Source organism: Caenorhabditis briggsae (genome assembly GCF_000004555.2).
Source record: "Caenorhabditis briggsae complete genome, chrV, whole genome shotgun sequence".
NCBI classification, from domain to species: Eukaryota; Metazoa; Nematoda; class Chromadorea; order Rhabditida; family Rhabditidae; genus Caenorhabditis; species Caenorhabditis briggsae.
The window spans coordinates 9447505-9460297 of record NC_013488.2 but is presented as its reverse complement, the minus strand read 5'-3'; the positions used below and the strand labels follow the sequence as shown (position 1 = coordinate 9460297).

Sequence of the window (12793 nt, the reverse complement as noted above, 5' to 3'; positions counted from 1 at the left end):
CCACTAATTCTTAACTCCAGTTTAGTTGTGATACTGCAAAACGTGAGATGTTGATGTTCTTTGTAAGATCATGACCTGTTTCACATGACTGGGCTAATACAAGCTCATTGGACCGTATTCCTATGATTTTCTGTGTGAATTGCTGCCGCAATAATTCTGAAAATTTATCACATTCTCACTTAACCGCGCCTGCTTCCCCCCTCTCACTACTCGTTTAAATTTCCAGAGATCTTCGTTCTGAACAAACCCAAAACAAATTACTTTTCGAATTCAAAGAACTCTCGACCGTTTTCAACTTCCCCTGTCATACCCTTCTGAATTATCTTCCTTGTGTTCTGCTCTTCCTCCGAAGACCATCCTCGTTTCTCAGAATGGACGTTTCGGATGCTGCCGCTGGAATGTTTCTTCTCATTCTGGGAATAGTCGGATGTACTCTGTACGGTCTCATCATCAGTGCGATGTGGAAAATGATCCGTGACATTGTCGGATTCCGTTTTCTGATCTCACAAGCCCTCACCGACATTCTTCTCATGATTCAGTTCGGAATCTGGCCTGGAATCGTTATTCTGACTCAAAACGAGATAATTAATGAAGCCTGGAGACATAACATCCACATCTATCTCAATTTCACTTGGTGGGCAATGGTCTACCACTACACTGTCATCGCCTGGTCCCGTCTTGCTGCTGTTCAATGGCCCAATTGGTTCCGTACTCTTCCTTATGGAACGAGTATCTTGATTTGTGCTCTTCCATGGTTCGCCGGATTATTGCAAAGTTTAGTTGAGCATCAGGTTAGTGAATAGAATGCATCGATCAATGACGCAATGTACAAAATCATAAAGCTGTTTTCTGACTGAACTACAATATGAGCATTCTATTTTTTGTGTTTCAGTTCGCCTGGTTCACTCCTCTCTATTATTCTCCATCCCGTTATGGAATGCATTCCGATTGGGAGCAGTACCAGCTCTCTGGAACCGATACCTATTACATGTTGTGCAATGTTGTTCTTATGGTTGTCCCATTCCCTCTCTATGTTCTTGCTCTGGCTGTCCTCTTCCAAAGAAACACCTCGAGAAATCTTCGTAAGTTTTTTCATTCATTTCCTCTCTATTTTTGAGCTCTGATGCTTTTCAGAACTTCGATCGAAGTACTCCCACGCACCAATAGCCACATCTTCTTATGTTTTTCAACAAAAACAGTTGAGCATTGAAACCCGTCTTCTGGTTCCGTGTATCATCAACACCGTGCTGTTTGTAATTGGACAAGTCTTCATCACTCAATGCTCTAAACACGGAAAATGGATGAACTGGGCAGTGATGGTCGTGTTTGCAACCAATTCATTCGTCAATCCTCTGCTCTACTTGTTCTTCAGGTGAATAATATTTTGAAATTTGAGATCAATAACTTGTCTATTTCAGCAGCGTCATCCGAAAGGGAGTGATCAGCACTTGCCAGAAGAATTTTTCTCTTTCTGCAATCTACTATGACTATGAAGGACGATCTTCTCCAAGAACTTCGAGTATTGTGATGAAAATGAATCATCGAGATTCCACGATCACTTCTCATTTGAACTGTCGAGTCAATTCCCCCGCCTGAAACTTTCCATCAGTAATCATCTATTTATCAATCAACACCCCACATTATTTGTCATAATTTCATTTTTAACATTATGCTTGAACAGTATCAATTCCTATTTGGTTACATTCGGGTTCTTTCATATTTGATGATCTCCTGTTCTTTTTTTATTTGCCTACTTGTATATAAATGTTTTTTTATAATTTCTCTTAATTAAACTAGAATGACGCCATAATTCTCTTTGTATGGACATTTGCTTGGATTCTGTTCAAAAAACTGGTTTCGAACAATTTCTTCGACCATCATTGCGCACATCAGCGTATCGAGTTTCGAAACGACGAAATTCGAACCATCTGAAAGGACGAACTTGCTTCTCTCTCATTCTTTTTCTTTTGGACTCTTCTCCAGAATTCGTTGATGGAAACGGAAAATCTGGTCATGTGATGGTGAGAAAAGAAGATGGAAAAAACAATTTGGATCCCTCTGAGATGAGTAAAATTAGCAATAAGACTGAAATAAACGGGCAGATGTACTTTTTGGGGAAATGAAAAAGGAGAATGGGGGTTTAATTAAAATCATTTTTTTGCAAGAAAGAAAGGGAAAAGTTCAATCTTCAGTCTCCAGAACCCGGGCCCCAGAACCTGGGCCCCAGAACCCGGGCTCTAGAACCCAGGGTCCAGAACCCGGGCACCAGAACCCGGGCTCTAGAGCCCGGGGTTCAGAACCCAGCCCTAGAACCCGAACTTCTGAACCCGGTCCCAGAACACGGGCTCCAGAACCCGGGCCCCAGAACCCGGGCCCCAGAACCTGGGTCCCAGCACCCCGGCTCCAGATCCCGGGCTCCAGAACCGGGCCCCAGCACCTGGGTTCCAGAACGCGCCCAATGAATAAAACAACATGGGGTGCGCCTTCGGCGCGATTCAACCTAGTTCTTGCTCATTCGTCCTTAGTTTGTCATTTTTTAATGGGTTACGTAAATCTACATTCAATTTTCGAGTTTTTAAAACTTTTCACACGTTACGCAATAGACCTTTAACTCAATCAATATTAGGCTACGCCCTCTACCTTTGTCCACGTTGAAAAAATTCCACGTATTGAAAAACATTCCTTTTCCCACTTTTTGAATTAGTTTGATAATTTTCACTAGCACTTTTTGACTGCCATGAAGCTCCCTGCGTAAACTGTTTATTGTTTCATTTGCTTTTTTCTTTCGATTGATCGGATGCAAAAAAAGTTATAAAAGACCCTAAGGGTCCCATGTTTGGTGGTTCACGGCTAGGTGAATTCATTTTCACTGAACGTCCCCATTTTGCAAAAGACCCAATCAAAGAAAAAAGAAACGAAATGAACAAAAACAATAAATAGCGATCTTATAGCCTTTTACCAGTGAAAAAGAACTATTGAAAATTAGAAAACTGTCTCCTAGGAGACGGGGGTTTTGTGTTGGTGTTTTCCCCCAGTGAAAACCCATTTTCCCTTTCATGTACTGAGCCTCTACGTGGCGAAAGGGATCAACAGACAAAAGTCTGGGCTTATGCCGCGTTCNNANTANCCTCCANGAACTGGAAATCNCGTCCAAAGCTGGCAATTTTTCCATGTTTTCCATGGACTTAAAACTTCNATTTCCCTCNTTGTANCTGTGTTTTTTTTTCGACATCAATTCGAGGTCCAAAAAAAGAAAGTTTCTTGTTAATTTACAGCGGACCTCGAAAAATTAACACAGCTACAATGCGGAAAATCGAAGTTTCGTGCTCCTGGAAAAACTGGAAAAATTGGCAGCTTTGGACGCAATTTCCAGTTCCTGGAGTCTACTTTGAACGCGGCATAATCAGTACACTTTTGAAACTTGTCATTTTTCATAATTTTTGTTGATATGTTCAGGAATATCTATATTTGAAATTTTTCAATAAATCCTTTTTTCACATCTTCCATTTTATTTTTCTCTTTTTCAAACCCTTTTCCAAGGAGGAAGAATCAAAATTGGACACCTCCGTCTTCGCTGGAGGTCGTGATCTACTGATCTTTGGAGTGGACGTATAAACTTGCAACGGTTGCAGAAGGCATATTTTCAGACTTTCCAGATAACTCGGGTAGTTCTCAAGGTTTCATTACAAAAATTGTCCACTAGATGTAATTTGTTGTCTCGAATCAGATTTTCGAAAATTAGGCTGATACCTCTAACAGCTCTCAAGTTATGGCCTTAAACATGGTTGGACGTAAGAACCTGCAAACCACTGTTGTTGGAGGAGGAAACGGAGGAGCAATAGGTGGAACCGTTGGAAGTCTTCTTGGAGGAAATCAAGATGTTCTCCAAAACCTTTTGGGTGTTCTTGGTGAAAATCCAGGTGGATTGGGATTGCCGATTCTGGGAAATATCACTGAAATTCCATCATTTGTGACTGACATCCTTGGAAATCTTCCTGGAGGAACCTGATCTATTTTGTGACAAGACCAAATTCTGCAACTCCTCGCTCTAGTTACACAACTAGTCTCTAAACTTTTGGCTGCAATCAGCAGTATTCTCAGCAACCTTCCATCAGTATTCGATCAATTGTCTGCCATTATAAACAATAAGGATCACACACTTCCGCAACAGACTCAAGCTATTGATGCTCTAAAGCAGCAGTTCCCAGTTGTAAGTATACTTGCTTGTCTACATTGAAAACTATACAGTGCAGTCAATATCTTCAGGACCCCCTCTATTTTGCGGATTCCGGAAGAACGGGAAGAGATATCCGAATTCTGTAAACGCCATTCGATTCAGGATGTGAAATAACCCCAGGGGACAAATTTTCATGATTCTAGCACTTTCCGTATAAGAGCACCACCAAAAAGACCTATTTTTGGCCGGTCAATATCTTTAGGACCCCCGGAAATTTCGAAATCTTGGTCATTTTTTGTCGAATTTTCGCTTTAAAACTGAAAATAATTTTTAGTTTCGTGCTTTTTTGGTACATTTTCGTGAGTATCTCAAAGAATTTTCATATTTTGTCTATTTTTTCAAATTATAAATTTTCCTAATTTTTCCCGATTTTTGGGTATTTTTGTAAAACTGACCAAAGTTAGCAAAAAAATTGAATTATTCGATGAGAACGGTAATAGAATATACAGGATATGATGTTGAGAAGTGAATTTAGGTACTAGGAGATCAGTCGGGGTCTTAGTTGGGTACAGAAACTGTGATAATCCTGCCACCCACAAGATTTACTACCACTAATAGACTAATGTTTTTCCAAAGGGATATCCCGAATAAAATAAGTTCAGACAATGTTGGAAAAGCTTTGCCTGATCACTTCTCGTTAAGTAAAAGCAATTCAAGTTTGTTCTAGACCGTTACGACACCTTTCTTTCAATTAACCGCTGCACCAATTTCACACAGTTGATAAATCTCGAGGATGGCAGGATTATCACAGTGTCTGTACCCAATTAAGATCCCGAACGATCTCCTAGTACCTAAATTCACTTCTCAACATCAAATCCTGTATGTTCTATTACCGTGCTCTTCGAATAATTCAATTTTTTTGCTAACTTTGGTCAGTTTTACAAAAATACCCAAAAATCGGGAAAAATTAGGAAAATTGATAATTTGAACTCTTGTACGGAAAGTACTAGAATCATGAAAATTTGTCCCCGGGGGTTATTTTACATTCTGAATCGAATGGCGTTTACAGAATTTGGATATCTCTTCCCGTTCTTCCGGAACCCCCAAAATAGAGGGGGTTCCTAAAGATATTGACCGCAATGTATAATTTTTCAGGAAATCGACACTGTCTTCTACATTGCTTCTCAAGTTGCCAAGACGCTCCGAGGAGGAAACGGAGGAGTTGTTCCAGAACTTTTAGAAGTTCCATCTGTACCAGAGACTCCACGAAATCCAGTCTAAATATTTGGCTCTATCTGATTTCAGCGGTCCCTAGAGAAAATAACGGTCCGCAGTGAAAATGATGGTCCGCAGGGAAAATAACGGGAAGAGTATAGCGGTCCGAACAAAAAATACCAGTCCGAAAAGAAAAGTTAAGAATATACGAGAAGAATTTAACATGTCTTTTCAAATTCTAATAATACCTTTACAGGGTGCACATTAATTGACACCAATTTAGTTATTGACACCAATTTAGACTACCATAACTCGGCCAATACTTGAAGAAATACTTTGAAATTTTGGAATACGTAATTTCAGACGCAAAAATTTCATAATAGAAAGTTTTTGAATCCACTTCCTTTCGCTCTGATGACAGCCTTCAGAGGCTTCGGAAAGGGGGCAACGACTGCACGCAGGTAGTTTTCGCCTATGTGTGCCCATATCTTTTGAAGAGTGGTCTCCAGTTATGTGAAAATTTGTTAATTTCACGAGGAAACTGTCTGGCTTCAATATCCTAAAACTGAATAATTTTTTGCATTCAAGTCTGAGGAGAAAGCGATCGATTCTTGTGCCTAGTTCAACTCCGGTAAATTGAGCTGGAACCACCTTTGGGGGTCTTTCGCCCTGTAAACCGTAACTGGATCTTGTCGGAACACCCTATATTAATTTTTCGAGTAGGATTCCGGTTCAGGCAGCATTTTGATCACTTCGACTGGTTCGACATTAGATTTTGGTTCGGAAATCGAGGAAAATAAGTGTTTTTTCGCAGTTTCCAGTGCTTCCACCAAAGATCATAAACGAATCGGAATGTGATGCTCTATTTAAAATTGTTTCGAACTGACAGACAGAGTTTATATTCTTGAATAGAATTCTGCAGTTTCGATTGATCTTGTTGTCTTCGACTATAAAAATTACCACCCGAAAGTAGTGTGCCCGAAAGAGTGACTAGGTGCGTGCCGCTTGAAAAATTCCGGGCTTTTTGAGCTTCAACTCTTTATTTTCCCTGCGGACCATCATTTTCACGGCGGACCGTTTTTTTTTCTTTAGTGACCGCTGAAATCAGATGGAGCCAAATATTTTTAAACAAAATTTCTATATATTGGAACTTTAACCTGTATGCACAATAAATTATCGAACATTTCAGAAAACTTGGAAACATTGTCGATACTATTCAATGTTATTCAACTATAACTTTTAACCAGAATTATTGAACCCTGAAATCCGGTCACAATTAATTTTCTCTATGTTATCAAGAAGACTTGCCGAAAATATAATTTTGAAAATTGGAATGTTTTCAGTTCTTATCACATTTGTTTTGAAAAATGTTCACACGAGAGAAACGTCACTAAAATCGTTCAGACACTAGAATGAGTCAGTTCCATTTTTCAAATAAGTGATCAAGAATTTCAAATCAATGACATCATTTTTCCATTTAGATTTGATTCATTCCTGAATTGTTTACAATGATCTACTCTCTAGCGTTATCTCCAAAACATTTGCTATTGATTCCAAAAAGTTACGGCAAACTCCTATTTTTCATGGAAATTTTTTCCGACTTAAAGATAAGAAACATTTGTTTTTGACATTTTTTCTGGAGTTAAAATACAGTACTGTATTTTTTGGGGTTGACTTATAAAACGCAAGCCAATCAGGTGTTACAGATTCAATTCAGCGATGAATCCTGTGTGCAATAATTTATTTAACGGCGCATCGTCGGTCCAGCAGCTAAGACAGCTTTTTTGACTAGATGCTTCAATATTTTGAAACTAATTTACTTTGACCCATTTTTGGCTGGATTTCAATTGACAACAAATCTGACGGAAATAAACAAAAATTAAATAATTTCAAGATACGGTATCGAAGGCGCATGCATTTCTCACTTGAAAAACGCGTGAATGTATTCGCTGTCAGACTGACGATGCGCCTTAAAATAAAATTTCGGCCGCAAGGCTCATCATTGAGTTCTTCGTAGAAATATTAAAATTCCAATCATTTTGGTTCTTTTTAATTCCAAATCAATGACATCATAATCCTCTTTAATTCTGATGACTCGTTTTTCATGTTTACGACCCGTTTCTTCTTTGTGCTGATTTTCTTGTCTACAATGTGCTGAACAATACATTTTGCGATTTCATATTTTATTCAAGTCAATACTGAAGCTACATTTATAATCACACAAAACGAACACAATCAGTTACAGACACAATCAGAAAGTAAACCCGCTCTGAAAAATTATTGTTTTGTTTTATTGTGAGGGAGAGGTGAACAAGGAAATTGCATTTCAGAGAAAGTTGTCATTTTGAACAGAACCCGTAGAATGAAAACAAAAAAAAACGGATTGAGAAAGAAAACGAATAACATGATTCGATTATACAAACTGTACAGAAAAACGGTGAGCGAGTCTTTGTGCATTTGCCCATTTCAAGAAAGGGGCCAATTTGAGAGATTGTGCTACTTGACGGCCACGACGTCCAGAAGATGTGTTAGTAGAGACAACAAGACGAAGTATATGAAGATTGTTGAATTCAACAAACGACCGATGGAGAGGACTACGGTAGATTGGGAAACGGCGGAGACGACGAAGTTGTGGAACTGACGCACGGATTGTAACCTGAAAAATGAAGAAAGTTAGAAATCAAAACACCTCTGAAATTGTAGTACCTCTGTTGCCTTTGGGAAAAGTGGTCCAACTGGAATGATTTGAGTCCTTGGAGCCCATTGAGAGTATGCAGACAACTGGTCTTGTTCATATGATTGCACACTTCTCACACGAAAATCATCAGGAACCCAACTTGGAGACTTTGACGATTGACAAACTGGATCTGAAGTTCCACTGGCTGACTGGAATGCAAACCAGAAAGCGATATCGTTAGTTGACTGAGCAGCAACACAGAGCTCAGCAAGGGAAGCGTCCAGCTGAAAATATAAATAAATTAGATGTGTTCAGTTCACTCTAATCTTACCGTGACAGTGTGTGCATTAATACCGTAGTAACGGATAGCAGCCATCATCTTAACGGCGTCACTGATGGTCCAATGGGTATCCACAATAATGAGAACGCTACGTGCCTCTTCGTGTACAACGATACGAGAACTTTTCGGAAGACGGAAGAACTCTCCATCACCGGAGCTTTCCGCCGGAAGGATAGTGTCAACGTCAGTGCGGAGGAAGTCGGCGTAGAGCACTCGTTTTCTACGTTTGTCAACGACATTTTTGAGCTTCTGGTTGACGCGTCGCATTTTAACCCGTTCAAATGGAGACAGGTTATCCAGGATGTTATCCCTAAAATAAGGAAAATAGGTTACAAAGGAAATGACGCAACTACGGTAAATCTTGGAAAGAGGAAAACAAGACTTACCATACTGATTCTGGAAGGTTTCCGAACTTCGGAGTGCTCTTCTTCTTTCCGAACTTCAGCTTCTTGAGTACACTGTTACTGGCTGTGGCGTTATTCGCCGACGGCGGATGAATGTGCATCAGCGAAAGGAGTCGAACAATTTGCTCATTGAGCATTCTGCCAATCTGGAAACCGATATATTGTTGGTTAGACGACGACGGCGAAGGGGGGTGAGGGTGTCGAGGCATGCGTGAGAGCCGATAGAAATGGGCGGAGTCAAGAGTGAGAAAAAGGGAAAAGAGCAAAATGGATGTTTGAATGGGATGCGATGAATGACTGAATAAGAAGATGAGAGGACACAAGGGGAGAAGAAGAAGAAGTTTCGAAAAGAATAAAGAGGGGGATGGTGACTTCCGAGAATCGTAAATTAGCTCTTTACACAACTAATTGTTCGAAAGGGCGGATAAGAGAAACGAGTAACGAGGAAAAAAGTTTATGAGATCAGGAAAAGGGTTACGACTAGATTTTGACTAAAACTACTGACTAACGGAAATTTTGCTTTTAAACTCATATTAAAAGATATGAGAAAGACGATGCCCTATTCTATTTATATAGGTTTACAACTTCTAAAAATAGAATATGATATCAGTGATCAGACAGGTCGTTATTTTTAAAGATGCGTCTATTCTTCTCGTTCTCATTGTTCAAAAAGTTCAAACCCTTGGGTCTTTTTTTAAAGATGTCCGAAAAAGACAGAGAACACATTTTTGTAGTTTTCTGAATCTAGATTTGTGGTTGTCACTGGTGTGACCAGTCTAGCTCGGCTAGAAAACAAGAAGTGCTCCTGTGGGCTAATTATCTGTAATTTCAGTCAGAACACAAAAAAAAACAGAACGACAAAAAACAAGATATTCGGACCGGAAGTGGGCGTTTTTAATGTGTCACGGGTATTAGGGAATTTTTCAGTTCAAAAAGATAGGCCTTTGGACTCGAAACAGTTCGTGCAATGTTGCAGAATTTCGGAGGAATTGACTCGGTATTCCGGAAAAAAGTGAGGTGACTGACCCAGTGATAAGAAAGAGGAAAGTTGAGAGTCCAACGGGGAAAACGAATGAGACTAGATGGATGGAAAGGAGGGAAAGAGAAACCATATCAAAGAATCGTATGTTATCAGTAGAACATGACTTGGTAGGCGGAGTGAGAAAACGTAAGGAAAAGAGGAGGAGAAAGGACACTCAATTTTTTGAAAAGAAATCGTTGTTTGATTTGGGTTGGGGGAAGGTTTCGAAAAAGGGCTTTTGCAATGGCCTTCCGCGCAGTTGTTCTGAACACTGCGCCGCTTTGTGTTGGGTGAATATGATCAATCGGTGTTGTCTCAAATGGAGAAAAAGAAGACAAAGAAGAGAGAGGACTAAAAATAGACGAATGGTAGTAGGCGATGTTGAAGGCGTTGAAGACGACGACAAGATGTGAAACGACACTTTCGACGGAAATGAGTAGTGACCATCACATTTCGACAAGCACAGAGAAGCTGATGGGGAGAAAGAACGGTCTGAATATCACGTGATCTGGATGTTGGATTTTGATACTTGATACCAAGAAAGATGAGAGTCTAGTTGTTCATCTTGCAAAGTTTACTAAATCAGGTGATAGTGATTTCGAATTCGATGAATTTAGAAATTGATGTAGTTTGATGATATGAAAAGAATTTTAAATAGTTGCGAAGTTTTTTTTTAATTGCAACACTAGGGGATAAGATTAGATAGAGCTGACATTTACGGAAAAATTCAAACACTTTCTCTAGTTCGCCAATCGCTCATTTTCGAGCTGTTCGAACCTTGCAAAGAAACAGAATTACTTGAGAACGTTTGAATTACGTCTCCTGGAATTCAAATTGCTGACAGCCAGGCACACATGGTGTAAACACCGGGGACCATAATGTGCACTATTGATTGAGACGATGTTCTGGCGGGCCTTCGCGGGGCCTGTCATTTTTCTTCTAGAATCAATAATTCTGGACCAGCTGAATTAGATATGAGAGATCTCAACATGTACTACAAAATGGTATTATTCATTTTTTCGTCTACGAAAAATGTTACAGAAAAACAGGCAGGACTCGGCCGGCTTGGATCAGCTACTTCATGGCTTATAACGTTTTTGGAAAAGATATAGATTTTTTTTTTCAAATAATATCATTTTCTAGTACTTGTCGAATTCTATCTTTCTTATTTATAAAACGCTAGAGGTCCGTCCTCGTGTCAGTCTGTCAACTTTTGAAAAGCTTGAAAATTAAATATAAATTTACGTGATCCTTTAAGAAAAATTGAGTAGCGGAGCCACGAACCAGTAAAAAATTAAATTGAATCGCGCCGAAGGCGCACCAGCTTGCTGGTCATATATATATTAGTTGGTCCAAAAATATTGGGTTTAAAAGAAACTATGGCAGAGCCGGCGAAAACCCGTCAGGACAAGATGTTCACTTATAAATCTCACTACCCCCTATTTAGATTTGGGCACTAAATTCGGATTATTGTCGACATTATTTACGTCAGCAACCTGTGATCTATGCTAGTCTTCCCACTCATTGACCGATTTCACGTGTTTTGAATTTACCGGTATAACTGTCTACGTCACGAATTCCATCAATGGAAGAGGATGAAAAATATGTTTGAACTCTGCTCGATTTTGAATACACAAGCATCACAAAAGGCATCGTCAGCTTGTGACGTGGCAGAGATTAACATAGATACTCCAAACCTGGTCATCTTCAAGATACCAAAACAAAACAAGACTGAAAAATAAGAAAAAGGGAAACAATGTGAACAGTGACAGGAAGTAATGTATATATTAATGAAATTCCCAACCGAACACACAGAAAACCGGATGGAAGGGGAATAGAGAAACAACGGAAATACATGGAATTTATCATTGGCGGAACGAATTGGGAAAATATACAAAAATAGAAAAAAAGTGTTCTTGACAAGGGGAGGTCGAATGGGTATTTCAGATGAGATGAAAAGTGACAGCAACTTGAACTGTATGAAAACTAGACCTTTTGTGAGATGAATCTATTTCTCTCTTTTTTTCGTTTTTCTTTCTCAGTATGTGTCAGATGATGGTAGTTACACAAACTGGTGAGAAAGAAGAGGCGGTTTGTTTGAATTTCCGGGGGAGAAAAGAGGCATGCATCACAGTACGAAATGATGGCAAAATGAAAAAAAAAACGAACACAGGATACACACTTTTTTCTAGTTTACTTGTTTTTCTGATCGTATCAAATTTCCCTCTTTTCGACGAATGGGTAGGGCTGGAACTCGTGAGGGTGGAGGTACGAAGGGGTATCGGATGGTTGGAATGAGGAACTCGTACGAAGTCATTGGATCAAAACTTGAAAATCTACACGATTAGAGACACAAAAAGTCTTAGAGAGACACAAAAAGTCTTAAAGATTTTCATAATTTCGAACTTCATTGGATTCCATGGAAAAGTATGAATTACAAAAAACAGAGTTACCTACCTACATTATCGGCAAGAATAAGGTATCAAAACGTATTTTTCATCAGATTTTGGCCCATTTTTCGGAGTCTGTTGCTCGGCTATTAAGTTTCCAACCACCTTGTAAATTTCAGAGGGTGTAACACAAAACTAGATTAAAATGCATTAACAGAATTTTTAGAAAATTCCTATCTTTCAGTTATTTGCCGATTTCTAAAGAACATCTGCTTTTTTACCGTTTACAGTGCAAAAACATGAAAAAGGGTGCCCTTCAGAAATCAGCAAATAACTGAAAAACTAGGAATTTTGAAAAAGTTCTGTAAATGCAAAGTTTCCAATCTACAGTGGCGAACGTTAGTGAGTGTCACTCTATACTTTTGTTCATAGCTTTGCTCAAACTTGTCCAATCATTGAAAACTTTTTTGTTAAATGTAGCTGGGTTTCCAACAAAACGTTGTATAAATTTTTTAAAACGCAATCAATTTTCGTGTCTTTTGAATCTTCACAGACGTGACGATGACTCC

The 12793-nt window shown here is 39.2% G+C and overlaps 4 protein-coding genes across 4 annotated transcripts; 2 read left to right on the top strand and 2 right to left on the bottom strand.

The window, feature by feature from the left end:
• Window positions 1–371: 371 nt before the first annotated feature.
• CBG23244 lies at window positions 372–1596 on the top strand (the record flags this gene model as incomplete). Its single annotated transcript, XM_002636508.1, has 4 exons — window positions 372–791; window positions 893–1082; window positions 1135–1372; window positions 1419–1596. The coding sequence occupies 4 exons, from the start codon at window positions 372–374 to the stop codon at window positions 1594–1596; spliced, it is 1026 nt and encodes a 341-aa protein (XP_002636554.1).
• A 2185-nt stretch (window positions 1597–3781) lies between these two features.
• On the top strand, window positions 3782–5458 carry CBG23245 (the record flags this gene model as incomplete). The annotated part of the gene is made up of 3 exons (XM_002636509.1): window positions 3782–3920; window positions 4053–4210; window positions 5333–5458. The coding sequence occupies 3 exons, from the start codon at window positions 3782–3784 to the stop codon at window positions 5456–5458; spliced, it is 423 nt and encodes a 140-aa protein (XP_002636555.1).
• Window positions 5459–7805: 2347 nt separating this feature from the next.
• CBG23246 lies at window positions 7806–8950 on the bottom strand (the record flags this gene model as incomplete). The annotated part of the gene is made up of 4 exons (XM_002636510.1): window positions 7806–8048; window positions 8099–8353; window positions 8401–8719; window positions 8796–8950. 4 exons carry the CDS (start codon window positions 8948–8950, stop codon window positions 7806–7808), a joined length of 972 nt encoding a protein of 323 aa, XP_002636556.1.
• A 1235-nt stretch (window positions 8951–10185) lies between these two features.
• CBG27055 lies at window positions 10186–12151 on the bottom strand (the record flags this gene model as incomplete). Its single annotated transcript, XM_045237507.1, has 2 exons — window positions 10186–10326; window positions 12032–12151. 2 exons carry the CDS (start codon window positions 12149–12151, stop codon window positions 10186–10188), a joined length of 261 nt encoding a protein of 86 aa, XP_045100606.1.
• Window positions 12152–12793: the final 642 nt, after the last annotated feature.